The sequence below is a fragment of the Narcine bancroftii genome, chromosome 2, assembly GCF_036971445.1.
Source record: "Narcine bancroftii isolate sNarBan1 chromosome 2, sNarBan1.hap1, whole genome shotgun sequence".
Taxonomy (NCBI): Eukaryota; Metazoa; Chordata; class Chondrichthyes; order Torpediniformes; family Narcinidae; genus Narcine; species Narcine bancroftii.
In genome coordinates this window covers 43069262-43096888 of record NC_091470.1, presented here as the reverse complement: position 1 = coordinate 43096888, position 27627 = coordinate 43069262, and the positions used below count along the sequence as shown (strand labels likewise).

At 42.5% G+C, this 27627-nt stretch overlaps 1 protein-coding gene and 1 long non-coding RNA gene across 10 annotated transcripts in view; one reads left to right on the top strand and one right to left on the bottom strand.

The window, feature by feature from the left end:
- LOC138753446 (uncharacterized) overlaps nt 1-1999 on the bottom strand; it is a 90091-nt gene extending 88092 nt beyond the window's left edge. Inside the window, exons 1-2 of one of the 4 annotated variants that reach the window (XR_011351179.1) lie at nt 1198-1999; nt 442-531 (exon numbers count right to left, since the gene is read on the bottom strand). This is a non-coding gene — a long non-coding RNA (uncharacterized lncRNA). The remainder of the gene's footprint in view (nt 1-441; nt 532-1197) is intronic. The other 3 variants (XR_011351176.1, XR_011351178.1, XR_011351177.1) reach the window with 3 other exon arrangements.
- Nucleotides 1-27627, top strand: part of eml1 (EMAP like 1) — a 197169-nt gene that overhangs the window by 77182 nt on the left and 92360 nt on the right. For 2 of the 6 annotated variants that reach the window (XM_069916451.1, XM_069916449.1), the window contains exons 1-2: nt 1169-1749; nt 24201-24254. The exons of 1 other annotated variant lie outside the window; for it this stretch is intronic. In XM_069916451.1, coding sequence (XP_069772552.1) covers nt 1683-1749; nt 24201-24254 — 121 coding nt within the window. In that variant the 5' untranslated portion in view covers nt 1169-1682. Of the gene's footprint in view, nt 1-1167; nt 1750-24200; nt 24255-27627 lie in introns of those variants that run through there. 3 more of the 6 variants (XM_069916448.1, XM_069916452.1, XM_069916450.1) reach the window with 3 other exon arrangements.

The following is a 27627-nucleotide window of genomic DNA, read 5'->3' as shown; positions in this document are numbered from 1 at the left end:
TTCTTATTGAAGTGAAGTTGAAGATTACCACCATTAAAAGACTAGGCTGAATTAATGAAGTGGAGTTTGGCTTCTTAGTCATTCTCTGGAAAAGAAACCAACCCCCCCCCCCCCCCACAAATGGGAACAATTCGACTCTGGTTCCTTTTTAAACGTCTTTCAAAGGTTTGGTGGGGTAACAGAAGTGAAAGTTAATTACTCCAAACGGAAATATAAAGTGATTACCTATGTGTGGGTGAAGAAGCCTTCTGTCGGCTAACTGAGTGGGTTGCCCGACTTCTGTTGAAGCTCTGTGCTTCAGTGAACTAACCATTCGCGCTTGGTTTTGCCAAGTCTTAGTCATGTTTAAATGCCTCTCAAATCGCAAATCTTCCTTTTGGAAAAAAGGACAGTTTACGGGAATCAGAAATAAAATGAGCAAGTAGCTTCACAGCCACGAACCTTTTATGTTTTGAGAAAAGCTCCACCACAGGAGGCGAACCGCCCAATCTTGCCCAGGCAGCGTCTTTTAACACATTGCCGGGTCTGTGGCTACATGAAAGGAAGCATTTGGGGAGTATTTTAAGAATAAAAGTCCTTCATCCCGCGGAGGAATTTTAGATTCCCCATAAACTGCTGCACCCACCCCCCACCACCACACATCCAAAGGAAGTCCCTGTCCCCCCCACCACACATCCAAAGGAAGTCCCTGTCCCCCCCCATCACCACACATCCAAAGGAAATCCCTGCCCCCCCACCACCACACATCCAAAGGAAATCCCTGCCCCCCCACCACCACACATCCAAAGGAAGTCCCTGTCCCCCCTCATCACCACACATCCAAAGGAAATCCCTGCCCCCCCACCACCACACATCCAAAGAAAGTCCCTGTCCCCCCCCACCACCACACATCCAAAGGAAGTCCCTGTCCCCCCCATCACCACACATCCAAAGGAAATCCCTGCCCCCCCACCACCACACATCCAAAGGAAGTCCCTGTCCCCCCCACCACCACACATCCAAAGGAAGTCCCTGTCCCCCCCCACCACCACACATCCAAAGAAAGTCCCTGTCCCCCCCCCACCACCACACATCCAAAGGAAGTCCCTGTCCCCCCCCCCCCCCACACACACATCCAAAGGAAGTTCCTGTCCCCCCTCCAAAGGATCTCGTCGGTCTTCCAGCTCGGAACGGTGACGGAGATTGACATGACAGTACCTCCATTTAACATGAGCTCGTTTCCGCTGGAGGGCTGCGAGCAAGCCCTGTTGCCATGTCAAGCTTCACGCGGATGAGCCGAGGGAAATGGCCGCTTGGTGATCAGGCGTGTGGGCTGCTGGGGTGAACGAGCCCGGCTTCCCGGTTCCCAGTCCGTGTCGTGGCCAGTCGAGCCGCTCTCCGCATCAGCTGGTCGGATGCCGCCAGGTGATTGGTCAGCGCCAGGTGGCTGGATTTTGAAAGGACGTTGAAGTCTTGTCCGTCTTCCACGGCCGCTCCGGCAGGGATCTCCCTCCTTCGCTGTCTGAAGCCCGTGGCAGCGCAAGAAGAGACGCGTTGAGAGAAGAGGGAACGAATCTGGTGGAATGGGTTGCTATGGCAACTGACTCTGGCGGGGAGACCCCGGAAAACTGGATCGTGAATGGGGGACATCTCCCGGGGCAGGCCAACTAAGTTCCAGAGGGTCTGGAGGGAGCGGGTCGAGCATGGAGGACGGCTTTTCTGGCCACAGCAGCCTCTACGACACCTCCTCGCTGCTTCAGTTCTGCACTGGTAAATGCTCTTCGTTTTCACGATCTTGCAGGAGGCAAATTGAAGTCCTGAGCTAGGGAGTGTGGTAAAGATTAAAACTGGGACCCCCCCCCCCAAAAAAAGCTTGGGTCTGTTTTTTAAAAAAAATTACTGAGGGCTGAGGGGGGGGGGGTGGATTTTACAGCAAGGCAGGAAGTAATTTTGTTGTCAATGTCATTGCTGATGCCATTGTTTTACTATAAACTTGTGTGAATGCAAACTAAACAGGAGTGGCAGAGAGTCAAATGAGTTGGATGTTGCTCACTGTGTTGTTCTGATCATGGAAGTGGACGCAATGTTGAAAGAGTTAACCAATTGAAAAAAGTTTACCCTATGTAGTGGGTAAGTGTTGCTAATATAAATTCAAACTGCTGTTGTTATTGTTAAAGGTGTTTTCGAATAACAATACATTTTTGATTTGTGACTGTAGTTTTCCTATTTCCTTCTTTTTCAATATTATTGGCTTTGCTGGTCTATAGATCAAACTTGCCCTCCTGCTCGCTCACGTGTTACAAGGGTGGTTTTCAAACTTTTTCTTTCCACTCACACTTCGCTTTAACCAATGCCATAGGCACTCTGTGATTAGTCGAGGATTACTTAAGGTGGTATGTCAGTGGAAAGAAAAAGTTAGAAAACCATTGTTTTAATTGTGATGTTCATGGTTTCATATCTCCAAAGGAAATGGGCCAATTTTTCTCAAGCAAAATATTTCAGTAACAATTTGGTCCAGAGCAGTGGATCTCCACCTTCCCTTCCCACTCACATACCACCTTAAATAATCCCTTACTATTTACAGAGCACCCATGACAGAGGGATTACTTAAAGTGGTATGTGAGTGGGGGGGAAAAAAAGTTTGAAAACCATTTTGACTTTTGGGGGACTTATTTCCCCCATCTTCCAAGAACTCTGGCTAATTGGTCATCTGCCTGTTTCAATATCTGCCAGTCTGGGTTAACTTTGAGTTAAGATTCCCAAGTAAATCTGATTGCCGTGAACCCCAAACAGTGGGCACAAGGCAGTGAGCCAGAGTGGAGACACAAGAGGTTGACATGTAGGCAGGAACTGGTGAGAGTTGCTAGGAGGTGCCAGGGTGACCAAGAATAGGACCACAAAATATATTTACACCTAACTTTCCAGGGCCACTCACTAACGTTTGACCTCAGTGAAACATGGAGCAAACCATCGACATAATCGGGTTCTAAACTTAGGGAGAGCGAGCATTGGATTAAAAAAAAAGACGCCACAACGTAGACCAAATAACTTTATGTGTGCCTTTCAACAAAAATCTTGCAACCAATTTTTGGATCACTCCAACTAATTCGCAAAAAGCCAACATGCAAAACAAAGTATGGTGTTTGCTCTTTGTGAGTAAATTGAATTACCTGAGTAAATTGAACAACCTAAAATGAATTATAGATAAAGTAACAGTGAGAACGCCAGAGTAATTCAAGCACACCGTTTATCTAAAACCTCTATAGTGAGATTATCAAAGAAATGGGGCTTTTTCAAGCATCGCCTACTCTTTTTGAGTGATGCCTTCCTATTGGCTGCTGTGGTTACAGGCACAAAACTGAAGGAAGAAAACACTTCAAAGATGTGGCTAGCTGGCTATAAAGCTGTTGTTCAAACTGTTCATAGCAAATCTACGATACCTAATTGTATTATATTTCCATGCAACTCTTTGGCTTGGCTTCGCGGACGAAGATTTATGGAGGGGTTATATCCACGTCAGCTGCAGGCTCGTTTGTGGCTGACAAGTCCGATGTGGGACAGGCAGACGCGGTTGCAGGGGAAAGTTGGTTGGTTGGGGTTGGGTGTTGGGTTTTCCTACTTTGTCTTTTGTCAGTGAGGTGGGCTCTGCGGTCTTCTTCAAAGGAGGTTGCTGCCTGCCGAACTGTGAGGCGCCAAGATGCATGGTTTGAGGCGATATCAGCCCACTGGCGGTATTCAATGTGGCAGGCACCAAGAGATTTCTTTAGGCAGTCCTTGTACCTCTTCTTTGGTGCACCTCTGTCTCGGTGGCCAGTGGAGAGCTCGCCATATAACATGATCTTGGGAAGGCGATGGTCTTCCATTCTGGAGACGTGACCTACCCAGCACAGCTGGATCTTCAGCAGCGTGGACTCGATGCTGTCGGCCTCTGCCATCTCGAGTACTTCGATGTTGGTGATGAAGTTGCTCCAATGAATGTTGAGGATGGAGCGGAGACAACGCTGGTGGAAGCGTTCTAGGAGCCGTAGGTGATGCCGGTAGAGGACCCATGATTCGGAGCCGAACAGGAGTGTGGGTATGACCACGGCTCTGTATACGCTAATCTTTGTGAGGTTTTTCAGTTGGTTGTTTTTCCAGACTCTTTTGTGTAGTCTTCCAAAGGCGCTATTTGCCTTGGCGAGTCTGTTGTCTATCTCGTTGTCGATCCTTGCATCCGATGAAATGGTACAGCTGAGATACGTAAACTGGTTGACCGTTTTGAGTTTTGTGTGCCCGATGGAGATGTGGGGGGGCTGGTAGTCATGGTGGGGAGCTGGCTGATGGAGGACCTCCGTTTTCTTCAGGCTGACTTCCAGGCCAAACATTTTGGCAGTTAACGCAAAACAGGACGTCAAGCGCTGAAGAGCTGGCTCTGAATGGGCAACTAAAGCGGCATCATCTGCAAAGAGTAGTTCACGGACAAGTTGCTCTTGTGTCTTGGTGTGAGCTTGCAGGCGCCTCAGATTGAAGAGACTGCCATCCGTGCGGTACCGGATGTAAACAGCATCTTCATTGTTGAGGTTTTTCATGGTTTGTTTCAGCATCATGCTGAAGAAGATTGAAAAGAGGATTGGTGCGAGAACGCAGCCTTGCTTCACGCCATTGTTAATGGAGAAGGGTTCAGAGAGCTCATTGCTGTATCTGACCCGACCTTGTTGGTTTTCGTGCAGTTGGATAACCATGTTGAGGAACTTTGGGGGGCATCCGAGGCGCTCTAGTATTTGCCAAAGCCCTTTCCTACTCACGGTGTCGAAGGCTTTGGTGAGGTCAACAAAGGTGATGTAGAGTCCTTTGTTTCATTCTCTGCACTTTTCTTGGAGCTGTCTGAGGGCAAAGACCATGTCAGTGGTTCCTCTGTTTGCGCGAAAGCCGCACTGTGATTCTGGGAGAACATTTTCGGCAACACTAGGTATTATTCCATTTAGGAGAATTCTAGCGAAGATTTTGCCTGCAATGGAGAGCAGCGTGATTCCCCTGTAGTTTGAGAGTCTGATTTCTCGCCTTTGTTTTTGTACAGGGTGATGATGATGGCATCACGAAGGTCCTGAGGCAGCTTTCCTTGGTCCCAGCAGAGTTTGAAAAACTCATGCAGTTTGGCATGCAGAGTTTTGCCGCCAGCCTTCCAGACCTCTGGGGGGGATTCCATCCATACCTGCTGCTTTGCCACTTTTCAGTTGTTCAATTGCTTTATATGTCTCTTCCTGGGTGAGGACCTAGATTTAAACTAAAACCTTACTCTCTACAAATTTATGGTTTATTTATCTACAGAAAAATAAATTACTCCGACTGTTGATTTAGCCATGACTATAATGACTACATTACCAAAAAACAGGGGAATGTTGATTGCACTCACAGTAGGAGAGCAAGGAAGGTGCATTGGATAGGCTATGGGTGCCAAAGTGTTTTGCCTTGTAAACAACACAAAATTCATGGGTAGCCAATCTATAATTTGATGTTCTGTCCATTCTTCCAACTATATATTACAGTATTTTTATCACTAACATTATAATTTTGAAACCCAAGAAGAATGTAAAATACCTTCGGAGCTACTCCTCCCAACCATGCTCAACATTTCTTCAAACTCTTAGAATATTAGGCTATACTATATATTTACAAAGGCGTAGCTGGCCCACAATCATAGAAACATAAATGTAGGAGTAGGCCATTTGACCCTTCAAGCTAACACTGCCATTCATTTTGATCATGGCTGATCATCCACTCAGTACCCTGTTCCAGCTCTCTCTCCATACCCCCTGATCCCCCCTAGTCACAAGTACTAAAAAACTCTCTCTTAAATATAGCTGTGGAACCGGCCTCAATCACTTCCTGTGGCAGAGAATTCCATAAATTCACCACCCTGAGTGAAAAAATTCTTCCTCATCTCAGTCCTAAAGGACTTCCCCTTTATCCTTAAACCGTGACTCCTGGTTCTAGACTTGCTCAACATTGGGAACAATCTTCCTACATCTAGCCTGTCAATTCCCTTAAGAATTTTGAACGTTTCTATTAAATCTCCTCTTAATCGTCTAAACTCCAGCGAGTACAAGCCCAGTCAAATAACAGTAGATGGGTAAATTTGCAGTTTTATACAATAAATTTCCCAACAGCAAAAATATGTGTTTCAAATAGTTTAGATACTTTTCTTCTATGGCACACCCGGCAGAAATGCTTCATTTTTAATTTATAACCAGTTTTATATATGAGCGCCCTAGACAATCGTAAATTCGATGCAGGTGTTTTTATGAGGTGGCTGTGCTGTACCAGAAGTTCCACCACTGAGTCGGTGTGGGAAGAAGTCAGAAATGGGAAGGAAGCATCACTGTGCTGGGAGTAGCCTATAGACTCCCAAATAGTCCTCTGGACACTGAGGAGCAGATAAGCAGGCATTTTGGAATCGTGTGGGGAAAAACAGGGTTGTACTTGTGAGTGATTTCAACTTCCCTAATATTAAATGACACCTACTGACTGCAAGTGGGATAGATGGGGCTGAATTTTTCAGGTGTGTACAAGGAGGAGTCCTGACACAGTATGTGGACTGGCCGACTAGATGTGATGCCATTCTTGATCTGGTTCTGGGGAATGAACCTCGTCAGGTGGTTGGCCTCTCAATGGGGACCATTTTGGTGAGAGTGACCACAATGCCCTTAGCTTCACCATAGCTATGGGAAAGGATATAAACTGTCAAACTGGGAAAGTGCTTTATTGAGGAAGGGCTAATTATGAAAGGATGAGGCAGGAACTAGCGAGAGTAAATTGGAAACCAATGTTAAAGGATGAAATCACAGAAGTAATGTGGAGGAAGTTTAGGGACCACTTGAGCAGAGTTCAAAATTGGTTTGCCCCACTGGGACAAGGGAAAAAAACAGTAAGAAAAGGGAAATGTGACTGATGAAACAAGTCAGGTAATGTCAAGAGGAAGAAAGAAGCATATATGAGATATGGGAAACAGGAAGGGCTCATGAGAAGTACATGGTAGCCAGGAAGGAGCTTAAGAGAGGACTGAGGTGAGCTTGAAGGGGGTATGAGAAGGCCTTGGCAGTAGGATTAAGGGGAACTGCTATGTTAATGTGAAAAACAGAAGGATGATGAGAATGAAGATGGGGCCGCTAAAGGGTAAGGGAGGCAACATGTGCCTGGAGGCAGAGGAGGTTGGTGGGGTCCTAAATGAATATGTCATGTCTGTATTCACAAGAGAAAAGGACCTTGATCATGAAAGTGAACAGGCCTGTGTACTGGACAATGTGGAGATTAAGGAAGCAGAAGTGTTGGATCTTCTTAAAAACCTCAAGATTGATAAGTCCTTGGAGCCGGAGGCAATATATCCCAGGCTACTGTGGAAAGAGATAGCTTTGAATCCTCTTTGGCCACGGGGGAGGTGCCAAGGAATTGAAGAATGGCAAATGTAGTCCCCTTGTTTTCAAAAGGTCACAGGGAGAATCCTTGGAATTATAGACCGGTGAATCTTGTGTCAGTGGCGTGTAAACTAATGGAGAGGATTTGTAAGAATAGGATGAGCATTTGGAGAAGTACAGTCTACTCAAGGATAGTCAGCATGGCTTTGTGAGGGGAAGGATATGGCTTGTCTACTTGAGGTTTTTGAGGAGATAACAAAAGAAATTAATGTGGGTAGGGCATTATTTGTGGTCTACATGGATTTAACAAGGTACCCCATGAGATACTCATCTAAAAAGTCATGAGTCATGGGATCAATGGAAAATTTGCTGTATGGATAAATAATTGGCTTGTAGGAAGAAAGCAGAGAGTAGTGGTGGAAGGATGGGTCAGTAAGTTTGCAGATGACATAAAGGTTGGAGGAATTGTGGATGGAGCAGAAAGTTGTTGAAGGTTATGAGAGGATATAGACAGGTTGCGGAGTTGGGCGGAAAAGTGGCAGATGGATTTTGGAAGGACTAACCAGAAGGGTGGGTACAGGATTAATGATTGGTTACTTAGGAGTGTGGATGAACAGAGGGACCTTTGCGGTGCAAATCCATATATCCCTCAAGGTTGCACAGGTTGATAGGATAGTTAAGAAGGCCTATGGGATGCTAGCATTTAAGAGACTCTTAGACACATGGATGAAAGAAAAATAAAGGGTTATGGGGTAGGGAGGGTTTAGTACTTTTTTTTAGGAAGGAATATATGGGTTTTATGAAACATTAAGGGCTGAAGGGCCTGTACTGTGTTGTATTGTTCTTTGTTCAATTTTATGTTTATTTATGCCACAACAGACAGTATAGTGTGTGACAAGAATATATCATAATATATTGATTTGGGGCAATGATCCTTGGTTCATCCTTGACTTTCAGTTATCAACAAACAAGTTGCGTAAATGCATGCTCATTTCTATTGCATTATGTAAAATATTTCATTACCTAGCAAAAATATGCATAATTGTATTCTACTTTCATTAATTTCATGTTTCAGTAATAGTATCATTATGTATGAAACTTGCATATATCTGGGGTTGTAACTTGTGACATGAGAAAGATCGAAGTCCCACAGGATCATCCAGCATCAGAGAGGAGGTGATGGCATCACTGTTTGACTTTTATTGCACAAGGGAACCAGAGTTTTAAAAAAATTGTGGTAAAGGCCCCACCTCTGAAGAATGTGCTCTGAGCTGTTTCCCCACCTCCCCCCCACCCAGCTACGCCACTGGTACAAGCCCCTAACAATTTTGTCCTCAAATACCATTTATGCTCCTCCATATGTCATAGGTTTCTCTTTGCCTTTGAAAATGACTAATTTTTTTCCAGAATTAAACTTTATTCACAATATTTTTTTACAAAAAGGAAAATCATTCTAAGTGTTTTCAGGTCCTTGGGGTTGAGGTCATACATTTTCATCAATGTACATTGCGACATTTGTTCTCTATTTGCACCCTTTCCACGATTGTAGCACTTTGTTGTTGCTCCACATTCTGTTGTTTGAGGGATTTCCACTCAGTCTCAGCACCTCAATGCCTGGTGACAGAACAACTTTTATCTGATCCTTCCCCAAAGTAGCTTCTGTTTGGCTGTGCAAAGTGTCAGTGCATTCCTCAGTACATCCCTCAGTACATGCTCCTGCAGCCTGGAATGTGCCAGTCGACCGCATTCCCTCACTGACATCTCCGTGTGTTGAAAAGCCAACTGATTTGGGCAGACCAAACGGCATCTTTCACTGAGTTGATTATCTTCCAGCAGCTCGGGATGTCTGTTTCTGCATGTAACTCTGGGAACAGCCTGTAAATCAGAGACTCCTTTGTAATGCTGCTGCTGGGGATTAACTGTGACAAGGACCTTCTCCAAATGCTTCTAGCAAATCTTCATTCTGCAAAGAGGTGGGCAGCTATTTTCACTCCACTGCAATCATCTTGGGAACAACTTGCATTGTTGGTGATATTTTTGTTGTACAGGAAGGATCTGATTGAGAGGGCTCCTCTCACCACCAGCCAGGCCACATCTGAGTGAGTGTTAATGAGCACTGAGGCATTCCACTAGATGACTTGGACAGTATGCTCAGGGAATGCCCCCATGGTATCCATTGAGTCCTTAACTCTTGAGGTCTGCAGGATGTTCTATTCTGACCACTGTCTGATGGACTTGAGGTCGAAGGTGTTTGTCTGGAAAATCTTTACCACAAAGGATAGATAGTACGGCAAAGTCCAGCTGACTGGGATATTGAACAGCAAAGGGGCCAGGCTCATCCTTCGTAATACTTGGGATAGGTAGAACCTAGCACATAGTGGCACTTACTGCTGCATCAGGCTGTGTTTGTTCCCGCACAACCTGATGCACCCACACACCAAGATAAGGGCCACATTGGGTATGCCCTTGCCCCTGTTGTCTTGAGACTTGTACATGGTAATCCTTTGGACACTTTCCATTTTTGGTCCCTATATGAACCAGAAGACTGCTCTGGTGACTGCAGGATGGAGGTGTAGGGGATAGGCTACACCTGTGCTACGTACAGCACTACTGAGAGCACCTTGTACTAGATGACCAGATTCTTCCCCGTTATTGAGAAGGAGTGTTGCACCTATAGACTTAATTTCTGGTGGACCTTTGTGAACTGCTCTGACCTAGTTGTGTTACATACCTCAGCCCCTCCAAACCAGATCCCCAAAACCTTCAGGTTGTCAGATCTGATTTTGAAGGGGATGGTTGCCCAGTCAGACCAATTACCAAAGAGCATTGCCTCACTTTTCTTCTAGTTTACCCTTGTGCCCAATGCAGACTCAAAACTGGCCGCAGAAACTGATCAGTCTCTGCAGACAAAATGGTGACATTGTCTTTGGCCTGAGAGATTCCACAGCCTGGCAACATCTTATGCCCTTGTTCTTCCTGATGTTTTAAACGACTGTCTCGGGTGAAACTCCCAGTGACAAATGGTTGATGGAGCAGTGTCCACTGCTCCCATTTCAAAGTCATAGAGTTGTGTAGAACTGAAATGGGGCCTTCAGCCCAGTGTGACTATGTAGCCTTTTTTGCCCATTTAATGAATCCCATTTGACAGTAAAGATGAGTCGTCCCACTGGCTGCTGAATGTACAGTGCTTTTGCTGTAAATTTGTTTATTTAACTTGAGATTTATTTGTGAAGTAATGTTGACTTTAAAGCAGTGATTCTCAACCTTTTTCTTTCCACTCACATATCACTTTTAAGAAATCCCAGTGATCTGTGATTAGTAAAGGATTGCTTAAGGTGCTGTGTGAGTGGGAAGGCAAGGCAAGGTTGAGAACCACTGCCCTAGACCCCATTGTTACTGAAATATTTTGCTTGAGAAAAACTGTTATTGGCCCATTTCCTTTGGAGTTATGAAACTGTGCACCTAAAGAGTCAATTAGGTTTTCAAACTTTTTCTTTCCACCCACATACCACCTTAAGCAATCCCTTACTAATCACAGACCACCTCTGGTATAGGGGATACTTAAAGTGGTAGGTGACTGGAAAGAAACCAGTTGAGAACCACTTCTTTAAAGATCAAGCTGATTTGAGGCAATCATGGCAAATTATTAGTATGTCCTCCAGAAAAGAGAGTTATAAATGGTAGCACATTGTATAGCTCCAATCCATACTGTGTAATTGTCAATCAACAAACGTCTTGTAATTTTTGGGACCAGTTAATTTTTGCTTGAAAAGCCTCTGATAAAACAGCATGGGACACTACCACCAAAGAGAAATAAAGAGGAAGGGAAGAAAGTAGTGATTGGCTGTGAACAAGCACTGATTTAAAAGCTCAGCTGATTGTGAGTGGATGGAAAACTGAAAAAGTGAAGAAATTTGGGGTTTGGAGAAACAATTGGAAAAAAATTAGATAGTGTATGCAGACAGCAGCTGCCATCAACTGCTCTGCACCCGCTGCAATCTCATTGCAGCCACCATACACGCCACTGCAAATGCACGAGCACTGTGAAAGCATGTTAGTTGAATAGAGGACTAGTAGGGAGCAGACGTCACACTGTGGGCTCTCTCTCTCCCTACCCTGTTTATCATGCTTGGTTGTGTTCAGTCAAGTCTTTTATTTGGTTTACCTCACCTGTCGACTCGACTCGGTATTAAGCACGCAATAACAAACAGTGTAACAAGAAGACAGGGGGCAGTGAGTGGATTGCAATTAATATCATCCCAAACATTATTTTGAGAGGCAAGTAATTAATGTAAAGGCAACAGTTTGATTAGCTACCTTTAATTATATAATTGGTATCTATTCTTTTCAGGGTGTACTCAACTTGATTAGGTCTGACTGTGAGGGAAGAAGAGATTCCTGGATATCAATTCCTAGATGTTCATCAGACTGTGGAACATTAGGGGGTAACAATGGAGGGGAATGGTGAAAGAGGAATGCACTGTTCTGATTTCCATCTGAAAAGGAAGAACCTCTGTACACCAAACGAATGGGATGGGAGTCATTAGGATGATTTGGTTTGCAATTTTGCAGACATGCTCAACGGTATTTATAGGTGTATTGATAGAGCTCTGAAGAAGGCTCATTGATGATAAATAAAAAGAAAAGCAGGCTTGGTCTGTTACCCATGACCACCCAGACAAGCCATCCAGGGTTAAAATTAAGCCAGTAGATTCTATTTAAGGCTTTGTACTACTGTATTTAGGGTAAGTGAATTTATGTCACCTTTGTAAAATGTCATTTGGTTCCAATGATGGGGACTGAGAGAAATAATTGGATAATTTATATTTAAATTAATATAATATTGATAGTATGTTAATTCTCCCTTTTTGAATGGTGTATGGATTAGTTTCCAGTCTTGGTTTTATGTTTAGCAATCAGGAGAGTGTATTTGTTTAGTTTTAAATTTAGATTTAGACACACAGCACAGTGACAAGCCCATGCTGTCCAAATACCCCAATTAACTTACAACCACCATTCGCTTTGGAGGGTGGGAGGAAACCGGAGCACCTGGAGGAAACCCACACAGGCATGGGGAGAATGTAGAAACTCCTTACAGACAGTGCCTGATTCATAGCCAGGTCACTCGTGCTGTAACAGATGCTCTGATGTTTTTTACTTACGTTATGCAGGATTAGATGAACAACACCTCCAGGGAATTTGAATGATCTTGATCTCGCTGTTGTTGAGGGTCTGTGTGAGAGAAAGGGAAGTGGTGGGGTTGGAAATGGTATTCCAGTTACCTACTAACAATTGCAGACTGCAAAGAGAGATCAACACAAGACTAGAGTTCCAGCCATTTATTTTTGTGCAGAAGATTTGTTTTAATAATTCATTTCTCATCTCTATTACAAACCGAAATGAAACTGCCGCGAATCTTGATGGCTCCGCTGCTGTCTCCGCATTTGCCAGGGAATTATGTGGAAAATATGCCTTGGCCTTTTGGTTGGAACGTTTGGTTTTGAAGAATGAGAGAATGACACACAAAAAGAAAACAAATCCAGATACTTGTACTTTCTTAAGACTGCAGATGGAGCAATTCACGGAACTTTATGCTTGTAGCTATGATTATACCAACATTTATTACTGCATCAGTGTGAGCAACACAATGTAATCTGTAAGTGTTTTAAACAGAGGGAACTCAGCCAGCCACACATTTCCAAGTTGTGTAATGTGGCAGAATGTAATGTAAGCTTTTGCTTTGTTTGCAAGCTGTGAGTACACTTAGCTGATACAAGAAGTAGGCAGACAGTCCATGTTGGATTCAGTGGGTGAGTTTTTGTGGAAAACATTAATTGACAGGCCGTTTTGGATGTCTCAATTTTTTTTTCCAGAAGCAGAAATACCAGTAAGCAATTTGTCTATCACATCTTTTAACATTAAAAAAAAATTTCAATGGACTTCAAAATTAGACATATATGGGATAATAGACACGTAACCATAGAGGAAGTATTTAAGAGGTGACTTGTCAAACCTATGAACTTTGAGATTTTTAAAGAAAGCTTGCTTTTAATGGTGAAGAAACAGAGTGTAAGAAGCACCCAGCTGATCAAGAAGTATCTGCGGAAGGAGAAACAAAGGCAACATTTTAGGTTCAAGTCTCTTTAAGAGAACTGGGGAAGAGGGGAAAGAGTTTTAAGTTGCAAAGAGGATAGGGGAGAGATGAATAGGTCAACATGAATCAATGATAGCGGCAAGGTCTGGGTTGCATTGGTGATAACTTGTAGATGTGGTCATCTGGTCAATGAATTAATGGGGGGGGGGGTGGGAGAGAGAAAAACCATACTCAAGGGATCTGCATTCAATCCTGACCTCCAAAACTGTTATCTATGGGGTTTGCAAGTTTTCATTGTGGCCTCATGGATTTTGTCCAAATGTCACTAGTCTTTCCCCTGAGATAGAGATTAAAAATCCAGAAAAAGAAGGACAAAGTTAAAATCTGACCAAGTTATTGTAAGAGTACAGTGGAAATTGTCAGCAAAAGTAACAAGATGTTCAACTTGCATGCAAGTGCAACAAGTAAGACCAACAATGTAGTTGATTAATCGGGGGGGGGAAGAAAAGTTGGAAGGGCTGAAACAAAGATTGCCCCATATACAGGTATTCCATAAAAAAGCCAAGCCGAACTGGACTTGTGTGAGTTCCCACAGATACCCTTTGATGAGGAGAGAGTGACTAAAATTCAAGGAGAAGTTGTCCAAGAGTGAGAATTAGTTCAGCAGGAGATTTGAATGTGGTTATCCTTTTTTAATAAGAAACGGAGGACCCTCAGACCATCCTGATGTGTGGAGGTGTAAAGCAATTGTTCATCCATATAAAGACATGTTAGTTGAGACCAGGGAATTTGAAACTGTCAGAGCGTCAGAGGGCATTAGAGGTGTGACGGGCGTATGTGGGAAAAGATTGGACCAGGCGAAAAAGAATGAACAAAGGAATAAGTTTGGTGCGACAAAATGAGGCTGAAATAATGTGTTTTCCAGGACAGACCTGCTTGTAAATCTTTGGCAGGTGTAAAGAAGCAAGTTGTGTGGGCTTCAGATGCTACAAGGTTGGAAGCTGGGGAGGAAAATCTGAGAAAATGAGGTTTGTGAACTGGGGCTTGATGTTCAGTGGTGGAGTCCTGATCCGGAAAAAAACCACAAGGATGTGTCTGAGAGCTTAGAGATAGCAGACCCTAATAGCACAATAATTTCTGGCAGGTTTTTATGACTACACAGGGATTAGTTATTTAGAAAAAAGTGTTGCAAGTTCAGAAGAGGATGGTGCAAAGTGAATTAAATGGTACATGCAAAGCAGTAATGCCACATCAGCTATGAGAAAAGTGTAAATCTAGGGAGTAAGGGACAGAGGGAGGTAGATGGTTAATTCTGTTGATTGGTCAGTTAATCTCAGTTGAAAACCCCTAAGCAAAGAAATGAGAACAGGGGCAGAGGTGGTAGAGGAAGAGTTCAACATCATGTAAGGTTCAGAACTCATTAAGATGAGAACTCTGGAGGACAAAGGTGTGGCCAGGCACTGAGCATTTAGGATAATTGAAGGAAAAATCAGAAGGAATGGTGAAAGCACTGCATGGAGTGGAACTTGGTGGGGGGGGGGGGGGTGGGGGGGGGTGGTGGTGGGAAGATGGGTCAGTGAAAAGTGAAGGGTATGGTCAATTTCACACAAGGCTGAAGGATTAAGTTTACTGAGGTTAGTAAGGGCATGAGATTAAGAATGAGATGAGGAATTCAATACACTGGAAGAAGGTGTGGATTAGTGGGAGCAATGTGATGGACAAGAGAAAATTAATACAGTATGGAAAAGATTCAATGGGATTTTGAAAGTTGGAAAGCATAAATAGGAGAAAACAAGGAAGGTGGGCAATGGAATATTTGTTTAAATATGATTGTCAAATAAGCAGAGAAAGGATTTAGTAGGAGAGGGTTAAATGTGGGAAGCATTGTGCGGAGTGAACTAATTGCACTTGGTGATGCACATCTCAGGTCAGAGTTTGTTCAAGGCCAAGCTTTATTCAGAATGCATAGCTGAGTAAACGATTAGGGCTGAGATTAGGGAGGGTTCCAAATTAGTGTTGTTCTGATGTTCAATTGAGGAAGATTTGTAAACTTAAAATTGCAGTCATGACCTGCGTCGGTATTGTTCACATGACCATTCAATACATTTAGTGTTAATCTTTCAAGTATAGCAGTGCTATAGTCTACAACTCCCAGAAGTCCAGCAAACTGGCACGGGATATCATGACATAGCGCGTGTGGTTTAGCATTTTAAAAGAATACGCATGTGACTCGAGTAAACAAGTTCTGATTTACCTGCACTGTGTGTTTTGTCATTTTGCATTCATCAGGCACCACTGTGTTTTCAGTAATTAGAATTGGTGACCCCGACGGGTCCAAAACAAGCTTTTGAACCATATAGATACTGCAGCTGTTGCTGTTAAGCTACCACCCTTCTGGACGGCGGAACTAGAGCTGTGATTTCAACAGGCTGAGGCACAATTTCAACTCCGGAAGATCAAGGTGGACATGACTGACTCACTATTATCACCTCGTCAGTGCCTTGGACCAAGCCACTGCCAAGCGAATAGGTGATGTCCTGGGCAATCCTCTGGAGCCGGAAGAGCCCAAGTTTAATACTCTAAAGGTGCTCCTGCTGTGAATTTACGGCATGTCCTGCAGAAAGAGTGTTACACATGGAAGAATTGGGTGACTTCACCCCGTCCGAATTAATGGACGACACACTGTGTCTGACATCTGGCCAACGGCCAGATATGTTATTCAAACAGCTCTTCCTGGAGAGGATGCCAGAAGACATTAGACTCTTATTATCGCAGAGTGCTTTCGAAGACCCCAGGGCGGTAGCTGCAGAGGCAGACGTCCTGTGGTTGGCAAAAAAAAACACATCAAAAGGTCTTTAGACAATGTCACTGCGTCATGGTTGTCTGCACCCAGGGCGATTGGGGGGGGAAAAAAAAATGCAGCACCTTTGATAAAGAGCTCCTAGCCATGTATTTGTCCATCTGTCACTTCTGTTTCTTTTTGGAAGGCAGACACTCCACCATATACCCTTGACCTTTGCATTTTCAAAGTTGTCGGAGCCCTGGTCAGCTCGACAACAGTAGCAGTTGTTGTTCATTTTGAAATTCTCTACCAGGGTAATGCACATTTCTGGAAAAGATAATGTAGTGACTGATTCACTTTCCTGCTCAGTTGCGCTCGAGGTATCAACTATGGACTACAGTATTGACTATGTTGCTCTTGCTGTTGCCCAAGCACAAGATGATGAGATGGCAGAGAATGCTCCATTGGCCAGATGGCAACTCTTGCACCTATTTCTATGCTCTAATGTTTTCTGTTTCAGTCCCTTTAATCATGGTGTGGGTCACATTTTCAATTCTTGAAAGTCCAACAGTAGCTAGCTGTGCATTTATCCCTGATGGCATCTGATGCATAATTTCCATTCATTTTGGTCATGCCTTTAGATAGACCTCCATTCACTATGGTCCCCAAATCATAGAACTGACATAGTGCAATGCAGGAACAACCCTTCAGCCCATGATGTCCATACTGTACACAATGCCCAAATTAAACTAAAAGCATGCTACTTCCTCATGATACATATCCTCTACTCCCTGCATTTTCATGTGTCTATCTGGAAGCCACTTAAATGTTACTATCATATCTGCTTCCACTACAGCTCTTGGCAGCCCTTTCTCGGCATCTGTGCAGAGAAAAAATAAATTGTTCTGCACACCTCCTTTAAACTTCTTATCCCTCCCTCACTTTTTCTTGAAACACATCTCTGCTAATATGTGACATTTTCACCCTGGGAGAAAGATTCTGAGTGTCCACCCTATCTGTGCCCCTCCTAATTTTATAAACCTGTCCGGTCTTCCCTCTGTTCTAAAGGACCAGAGTAAACAACCCAAGTTAGTCCAACTTCTCTCCATGGCTCATACCTGGCAGTGCCCTGGCAAACCTTTGTAACCTTTCCAAAGCCTCATATGTTTTCTGTTATGGGGCAACCATCATTTCACACAACACTCCATTCGACGTTTTGTGTAAATGCAATCAAGGTTGTGCATTACTGCAATAATGACTCTGACCAATGAAGGCAAGGAGATGCCTTCTTTACCACCCTATCTACTTGCATGGCCACATTCAAGAAGCCATCGACCTGGACAGCCTTACCCTCCCCCCAGATGCCTCTGCTTTTGAATGCCTTTAAGAGTCCTGCCATTGATTGTGCACTTTCCTCATTCACTTGACTTGGTGCAAAATCTTAAACCTGTGCGGATTAAATGCCATCTGCCCTGATAGATACCCTGTTGCATTCTTTCATAACCCTCTACATTGTTCACAACTCCACCAATCTTTTTGTCTTTTGCAAAGTGACTAACTTACCCACCCACTTTCTCACCCAATTCAGGGTCCCAACACCAATCCTTGTGGAACACCATTGGTTACCACCATTCTCCTACTACCCTCTGTCTTCTATGAGCAAACAAATTCCAAAACTTCTTTAACAATAAATGCTGAGTTTTGAAGACTGGAAACAATTGTAATATTTGGGGGCTGCACTAATTGCTTTGTTTCAAAAGTTTTTATTTGCCTGAGAACTCCATGTGGTTCAATGTCTGAGTTTTGAAGCTGAAACCTAGAGGAAGTGCAGGTTTATCAGAAAAAAGGTTTCCTGCTGGTCTGAGATGTAAGTGATGGTCAGAGCATGATACCTGAGGCAGAAGAGCTTTGCTGGTGGATAGCTATTTTCTTTGTTAGAAAACTAAATTGCCCCAGTTTCCCCTGCTCTTCCGATCCCCACTGCCCTATCCCCCACATATGCACATTTGATGTCCCATACTCATCGTCGTAGATATCCTTTGTAGTCAAGGATGATGGCCTTCGTTCCGTTGATCCACAGAGCAAAGATGTCTGTGGGTGTATTTGTTTAACATACTTGATGTTGCACTCCAAGAAGCACACTATACTTCACAAATTGGAGCTGATAGATTTATTGCAGCCTTTGTCCACCTTCACAGCTGTTGAGTTCAGAGTAACTTTGTCCGCCTGTTCCACCATTGAGGACTTGGTTGAGTCCAATACTAACAACGTAGTCATTTGGTTTTATCCAAGAGTCCCAAAGTTTGCCATAGTGCTGCATTAAAACACCGTGACCATCCCTCCTTGCCCATGGGATGCAGATGCTTCAGGAGCACAGCCAGTAGAGTGTAGCCTCACAATGCTTGTGACCAGAGTTCAAAACTGACCTTGGCTCCTGTCTGTGCAGAATTTGCATTGTGTGGATTTCCTCAGGTGGTCCAGTTTTCTCCAACTTCCCAGCAATGTGCGGGTTGGTATGTTAATTGTTCACTGTAATTTGTGCTTGGGGTGCAGATGATTGATAGAATTGGGGGAGGGGTTAGTTGATGGATGTAAATGTGGGAGTATAAATGAAGGGTTAGTGTAAATTGGTAGTTGAACAGCTACTGTCTCTGGGCTGAATGGCCTGTCTCCCTGTTGTAGTTTGCTTCCATGTCCTGAGCATGTTTCATCAAAGTACAGTTAAGTCAGAATTATTGAAACTGTAACCACGTAATCTAGTACTCAGCATCTTAATAAGAGGAGATTTACTTTGGAAGACTCAGCGGGAGATTTGTAAATGGTGGAACTGAGTGGAGCTTGCATACCTGTGGCTGTGTGGCAAGATTGTAGGAAATTCCTTTCCCATTTCAAGTCCGACTTTAAAAAAAAAAATGGCCAATCCATCTGCCGGTGAAGGACATTCAACTGCTGTTGACATTGCCTATCCTGTCTAAGTGTGCTTTTGGAAGTCAGAGGAGGGAGCTCTCTTAATGACTAACTTTCTAACCTCAAAGAACACTGTAAATGATTTATGCTTTTCCTGGGATTCTGCTGTGCACATGTTGTCTGAGAAGTTCATCTTTCAGGCAATTTGAGAATGAAAATGGCACAACATAAATGCAGCACAGGTACCACCCACAAATTAGAGGAACACCTCATGTTCCATCTGGGTGCCCTTTAACCAGGTAACATTAATGTAGATTTCTCCAGTTTCTGTTCCCCCCCCACTGACCCTCTCGTCCCTATAATCTCCTTTCCTCCAGCTCCTTTCCCCTTCTCTCTCTCGTACTCCTCATTTTATTCTCTCTCTTTCTGTCTCCTTTCTTCCAGATCTGTATCCATTCCCTCCTCCAATTGGCTTTTCTCTCCTGCCTTTATATCCATGTCCATTTCTTGCCTGTTGGCCTGTACTCTTCCTTCATCCCTTCTTCCCTCCTCCCCCTTCCTTTTATTCAATCACCTGCCTGCTTTTTTCTCATTCCTTGACGAAGGGTTCAGGCTCGAAACCTTGGTTTATGTATCTTTGCTCCTATGGACATTGTGGGAACTACTAAGTTTCACCAGTGCTTTTGTGTATTTACAATATAAATCCATGTCTTTATTTCATCCTCCTATTATTGGGCTAGTTTATAGTTTCAGCAGTTAAGGATACTCTTGCTGTTAATATTTGATTGTCAGGCTTTAACAGTAACTTAATAAAAGAATCAATCAATTATTTATTGAACTTATTCTAATTTGTACATAAATGCATACACATCAAATTGGTTGTCTAACATTAGACCCTTTCACACTTGTGTCCCACTAAATCAGCCATTCGATGACCCGGGATAGGAATGGGGGTTTGGCTTTTCACACATGACCACTCCTAACTTGGACACTGAATGCTTTCACACTTGCAAGGAGCCATCCCCAAGGTTAGGACTGTTCTACCTTCTACCGGTAATGTCATGACGCATCGAGTGACGGTGGACTTGCCCTAAATCCTAATTAACGCATTATGATCTTGTATTTGAATAAAATTAATCATACTTAATTATGAGACCCTCATCCCCTGTTGTTGCTATACCAACCTATATAATAAACCTTTATAAAGGACCCTAAGAAGGTGTTAGCAATAAATAGCAATAGTAGACAATTTTTAAGCAGGGTGGGAAAGTTGGTAGCGCTATTGCGTACAATTTATAAATATTGTGGGGGGGGAGAAGGGATGGTGGAGGGAAGGGATGGTGGACCTGCCCTCCCAGAATTCCATGCAGCAAAAAAAGGGCTGTATGCATGGTTGCATACACGGAGCATCTATGGAGGGGTTTCTCTGCCTCATGGCATTCTTGGAAGTTAGGTCCATAGGAACATAGGAAGTAGGCCAAAAATGGCCCATCGAGCCTGCTCCACCATTCAATACGATCATGGCTGATCTAATTTATGACCTAACTTCACCTACCTGCCTTCTCCCCATATCCCCCAATTTCTTTATCATGTAAAAATTTATCTAACCAAATTTTAAATATGTTTAATGAGGCAGCCTCAACCACTTCCCTGGTTAGAGAATTCCAAACATTCACTACTCTCTGGGAAAAACTATTTTTCCTCATCTCTGTCCTAAATCTACTCCCCCGAATCTTGAGACTGTGTCCTCTCATTTTAGTTTCCCCGGCCAGCTCAAAAAACCTTCCGACATCTATCCTATCCATACCCTTCATAATCCTATATATTTCTATAAGATCTCCTCTCATTCTTCTGAACTCGAGCGAATACAATCCACCATTGCTATTTTCCACGGTTTTTATAAATTGCGCTGTAGCGCTACCAACTTTCCCATGCTGTTTAAAAATTGTCTGTTATTGCTATTTTTTTCTCTTCTCTTCAATTTAATCTTTTCTTCCTTCGCGTTCCTGCACTGACGCAAAAACTTGGGTAATTTCTATCCCACATTGCAATTGACCATTTTACATTTGCATGATTGCAACACCAGCATCTGCAGACGCTGGGGACTGTACTTGGGGTTGAGGCCGTCGATCCCTGGAGTGATAATGACATCATCTTACACCAGCGTTGAACTGATTGTACTTTGACACTAGACACTTTAATTCCTGGGATCACTTGCAAATGTGAAAGGGGCTAATGAGAGCGCGTTCACACTTTTCAATCTCATTGCTCACCCTGCAGTGTTATTACCCAGAAAGGAACATAAATATCAATGTATATATTGGAATAGTCTGCAGCACAAATATTATGGCTCAGGAAGTCACATCTTGCATTGACCATTATACTGGTTATTACAACAGTAAAAGTGCTTTGAGAGGGGACAAGACATTAATTTTCTGCAGCATTTATGTACAGTATTATGTTTATTTTGCATGTCCAATTTTAATTCAGGTTGGTTTACATGCAGGTTTTGATCAAAATGGTGTGATGAGAAGTGCCACTGTATAACCATTATAAATATTAGTAGGAGCACATTTCCTGTTCAAATGTTTTGATATCACAAGTTTTATTCTTTCTTTATAACAATCTTGAAGCTGAGATTACTGTGTGTAAATATCAAGGAAAGGTTGCAGACAAGAATGTGGGTGTATGTTCTGATTTGCACTGAGCCATTGAAGTCTCTGAACTCCATTGCTGGTTCGCACAAAACTAGAACACTTTACTGTGGGTAATTTCAAGGTGAATTCATCTCATTAAACTCGGTCTTTGATTTTGTGCAAGTCCCTGAAAGAATGAGGAGATAGTGAGCATTCTCAGATTTTGAGTTTAAATAAGTCTTAATCAAAATACAATAAAACATTTTTTCTAAAAATACATCACATCTCCTGTATAAACATATCAGTTTTCTGATTGTATTGGTTTCCCTCCCCTCAGTCATTGGGTACACTTGCTTTTTTTGCCAACTATAGAAAGCTATCATTTTTGGCTTCACTTCTAAACCTTTTTGAATGTTATCAGCGGAGTCTGTGAAGTAAATATTATTATTTTGATGAAAGTAAACCTCAAATCTAAATAACTCACTGTGCGACTGCAAATGTACTATATATTTTATCTACTTAATTTGAGTTTTCATGAGTAACCTGGTTGCCCTTCATGTAATTAAAAAAAAAATCTGGAAACAGGCCAAGGTCCAAATGTATTGTTGGATGAGAAGCAATAGCCATGTCGATTTTTGCACAGATTTCCAAATACCATTCATCCATTGAAAAGCACAGAAATCTCTAGAAGTGACCTTTACTCTCGTTTTAAATTTGGTGTGTAAGGTATGACGTGTGCAATTCTACCTGCCTTTTTCTCATTTTTCATGCAAGCCTCATGCATATTTTCTCAATTTGATTGATTGTGGTTTATTTTTAGCCTAACTTCTTAAACGTTCTTCTCCCTTTCTCGCTGTGACGTGTGCTCTGTTGTTCTGGCAGATTAAAAAAAATGATGGATAGTTGCTTGATTTGTTTCTGGATTTATCAGAAGGAGGCAGTCTGATCACAAGATCACACAGTAGTCAGAGTAATGAAAGCTATCTAACCTATCTTAAGTCATTTAATTACTCTTTGGTATTGGCAGTAAAATAACGTGAACAATTTGAACGTTAATCCTTTTTCTCTACTAACGGTTTAATTACAGTAATATTTTTGGTTAACTTTGGTTACACAATTTGATAATTTGAGATACTTCAGCAAGATCACATTTTATTTTTTTTTGGCTATGAAACTCATAGCCATTCCTCTCATAACTTTAACCCAATTTTTCATACTGTTCTAGCGTGTGAATGTCTCTTGTTTCTTGATGACTTGAACCAAATGTAGAATGTATCCTCAGACCTAATGAAGTTTCAGTTTGAAAAGTTGCCCATTCTTTCCCTCCCACTGATGCTGGTTGGCCTGTCAAGATCCTCCAACAGATTGTGTTTAACTAACTAGGTGATAGTTACAAAAGATTAATGGAACCTGAATGCCTTATCATACCATTTGCATATAATGCTGATCCACTTTTAGCCCCAATACAAGTTATAAGTCACTGATGGCATTAGTTCTTGGTGAGTGAGCAGTCTGCACTGACTACAGGTATTGTAAAGGCTTGTATTAAAGTGGTGACACACTTCAATGTAGTGAATATAGTAACAAAGTATTTGAATTACTGTATGGTATCCTGAAGTGTACGTTTTTGATCCAGAAAGATGAGTTGGAATCCAGTCATTCAGGAATTTTAAAAAAAATGGTCAGTACGAGCAAGGATGAACATAAAACTGTTGTTCATTTACTAATGCCCTTAAAAGTGGGAGATCAGCTTTGCTTTCCAAAAGTGACCCTTTTATTTTAATGTAAACTAGGAACTGCCTTCCAATACTATTACAATGCCAACAACCTGGGTTAAAATCTGGCGCTGTAAGGAATTTCCCAGCTGCAATTGGTTTCCTCCACTCTCCAAAATGTACAGGGTTGTAGGTTAATTTTGGTAAAATCGGGAGGGAGGGGTTTAAATGGCCAGAATCGGTTCTCCTGAGCTGTAAATGAAATGTAATTTATTTTTAAATGACTCAGCAAGTCATTTGATCAAGGGGTTATTAAAAGGGTGGAAACAAATGCTTATGTTCATTCCTAACTTGTGAATTAATCATGAAAAACAGTACTCCCTGGCAGAAGGATGACAAAATGGAAACATCTCTTCTGCCGCCTTTGTTTATAGGAACAGAATGAAGACTTGGAAACAATCTGAGTGTGTCAATAAGTTGCCAGGATTTTTGAGTATTAAACATTTTTGGATTTCGCTCTAAAAGGATAATCATAATGAATTCAAAAATCTGCCCTTTGATTAATGTAATTAGCAGGAAGAGTACTATTTGTACATTTTTTTTTGTAATTTATTTTATAATTGGTTCATCCATAAAGTGCAGAATAAGTACTGTATAAGGGAAAATATTGCTTAAAATGAAACTAATGTTTTTCAGATTGGGTTGCTTCAACATTCAGGGACCAAGGGAATATGATTTGTTTTATCCATTGTGAGTAGCAATTTGATCGTCTCGCTTGAACATAGTTATCAGAACAGAGTTTATTTGATCAAGTACAGGTTTAGTGCCTTTGGCTCAGTGCTGTGACACATTTAGCCTCTTTTACTCTTGCATCCCACTGAATTGGCCATTCAGAGTCCTGGGATAGGAATGGGGGTTTGGCTTTTCACACTTGACCACTCCTAACTGGGATAGTGAACGCTTTCACACTTGCAAGGTGCCATCCTTGGGGTTAGGACTGTTCTACCTTCTACTAGTGACATCATGATGCATCGAGTGATGGTGGACCTGCTCTAAATCCTGATCAATGTATTATGGTCTTGTATTTGAACATAATTAATTGTGGCTAATTATAACATAATTAAGCTTTATGTAGCTTTTTCCTACAGTTTTTATAAATTGTGTACTATAGCGCTACCAACTTTCCCACGCTGTTTAAAAATTGTCCACTATTGCTATTTATTTCCCCTCTCTCTCTCCTGCTGCATCTTTCCCATGGCAAAGTTTATACTTTCATTTTAATTTTTTTTCCTTCACGCTCCTGCACTCGTGCAAAGACTTCAATCATTTCAATCCCACAATGCAATTGCCCGTTTTCCCACTTGAACGATTGCAATGCTGGAGATGACAGGGATTGTACTTGGGGTCGAGGCCGTCAATCCCCGGCGTGAGATGACGTCATTTGATGCCGGCACTGAGCTGATTTTGCTTTCAGGCTAGACACTTTAAAGGCCGATTGGCCAATAATTCTTGGGATCCCTTGCAAGTGTGAAAGGGGTACCAAATTAATTAGCTACATGAAACAGCAGGGATGGGGCACTTCATTCAGAGTTTTATGAAATCTACTAACTCAGTGTAGTCCAACTGTTACACAAAAATGTATAGTTCCCTTCCTACTCATTTATTTAATGTGGGAACTTTTTTCTTGTCCAATGCTGTATTTCCAGTTAAATGTAAGTCATTCATTTGGAGCTTCTCACCTTAACTCTCATAAAAGCTTTAGTAACAGCACCTATGTAACTTAAGAATTTTTAGTTACTAATTATAAATTCAAGCCATTTTTAAATTGAGTATAATTTTAAAAAGTAGCACATTTGTATTCTTGACCTTTTTGGCCCTCTGGATATCCCATAGTACTTTACACTGGAAAAATAGCTGTGGCATTGTAATGGGTGACTAATGTGATTGCATCTAAGGAGCAGCAATGAGATAATTGGCCAGTTAAATGATTGAGTCAGGGCAACAGAGAAAACTGTCACTTCCTCAGTAGTGCCATGGAATATACAGTATTAAACATTGCCTGGGTCCAGTGCAATACTGATTGTGGGAATTCTACACATGTAGAGTTATGAGTAATGACTTTTTGACAAGCTTTGCTTTGCTTTTGGTGGTTGAAATGTGGACATTTTCCAAATGATGCTATCTTGATTGTTGGAGATTCACAATACCAGATAAGGTACCTGTTTACTTTGGCTGCTTGCAGTCACATAATAGTTGAATTGTGAATTAATGAGATCACGAAGATCAATCTTGGTTCTGGAATTGGGAAGAGTATACATGTGGAACTATAAAGCAATGAGTGTGCAGTCAGTGGCTTCTCTGCATGAGAAACCCTGCAATTATAGTAAAGGACTTATCATTGCTCCATTTACTGGCTTCTAGCTACTGCATTAATAGAGAAAAGCTGATGACAAACTGAGATGTTGCAAACACCTCTGATATACCTTGAAGAGAGTCCAATGCTTGGAAATTTATTGCTATGGTTACCTTGATAGCCACTGGCATTAGGATCCTTGCCCTTTAATGAGGCTTAGGCTCACTTCAACAAGTGGTATATTTCAGTGAGATGTACTCATTAAACTGTAGATGTCTTGTTAAGATTCAGAGAGAAGAATCACTCCTTGAAGATTCTTGTCAGAGATGCTGAGACTCCTGTTGTGGTAAGAAATTTGCAGATCCTGGGGTCCAGTGCAATATGAAATGTGGGAATTGTTGTGAGCAACGACATTTTGACAAGGCTTGTTTTGCCTTTGGTGGTTGAAATGCGGACTGTTTCCATATGAGGCTTTCTTGATGTTGGTGTCCTCTTTCATTTCCCTCCTGCAAATTTCCCAAATTGTTCAAGTTTATTGCACAAGTCTCTCTTTGGCTTGGCTTCGCGGACGAAGATTTATGGAGGGGGTAAAAAGTCCACGTCAGCTGCAGGCTCGTTTGTGGCTGACCAGTCCGATGCGGGACAAGTACAACCTGGCGAAACAGCATTCTCTGATCCTCAGTGCAAAACATGCAGACGCACAACCAGATGTAACACACATACAGGCAAAAATGCATATGCAGGACAAGTATTAAATGTATACAAATAAATAAATACATATTGTTTAGTAAATATTAAAGTCTTGGCTGGTTAGTGTGAGCAGTTCCTTTGGTCATTCAGCATTCTCACTGCCTGCAGAAAGAGCTGTTTCTCAGCCTGGTGGTGTTGGCTCTGATATTGGGAGTACCTGAAAGATGCTTTGTGTGGGATGGTAGAAATCTTCAACAATTTTGCATGCCCTCATCAGACAATGATCCTAGTAGACTATATCACTGGGGGTGGGGGGAGGGGGAGGAGACTTCAGTGATCCTCCCTGCCACTCTTGTGGTCCTGTAGATTGACCTCCAAACCAATACTCTCCAGTAAAAACCTTACCACACTGTGATGCAGTTGAACAGGACACTCTCAATAGAGCTCTTATAGAAGTTGACATGATGGTGGCCGGTAGCCTTGCCTGCTTCAGTTTTTTCAGGAAGTGCAGTTGCTGTTGCTCCTTCCTGACAAGTGAGGAGATGTGTGTCCATGATAGGTCACTTATTAAGTGAACTTGGTGCTCTCTGCTCTCTCTACTACAGTTGATGTATAGTGGAGAGTGGTTGCTCCTGGACCTCATGAAGTTCACGATCCATGTTGAGACTCTGGTTGCTATTCTCACACCATATCACAAGATTTTCCACCTCTTTGTAGTGTGACTTATTGTTGTTGCTGATGAGGCCCAACTACTGTTGTTCATCTGCAAACAATGACTCTGTTGGAGCTGTATCTAGTGATGCAATCGTGGGTCAGTAGCTTGAACAGGAGCAGGCTGAGCGCACAGCCTTGGGGTGAGCCTGTGCACAGCATGATGGTGCTCAATGACTGGCCTTTCCATTAGGAAGTCCAGAATCCAGTTGAGTTCCAACGAGGATAGCTTTTCCTCCAGCCTCTGGGGAATGATCGTATTAAATGTTGAGCTGAAGTCGATGAACAGCATCCTTCTGCATGAGGCATTATTCTCCTACTGGGTCAGGACGGAGTGGAGGGACAAGGCCTCATCAGTGGAATGGTTTT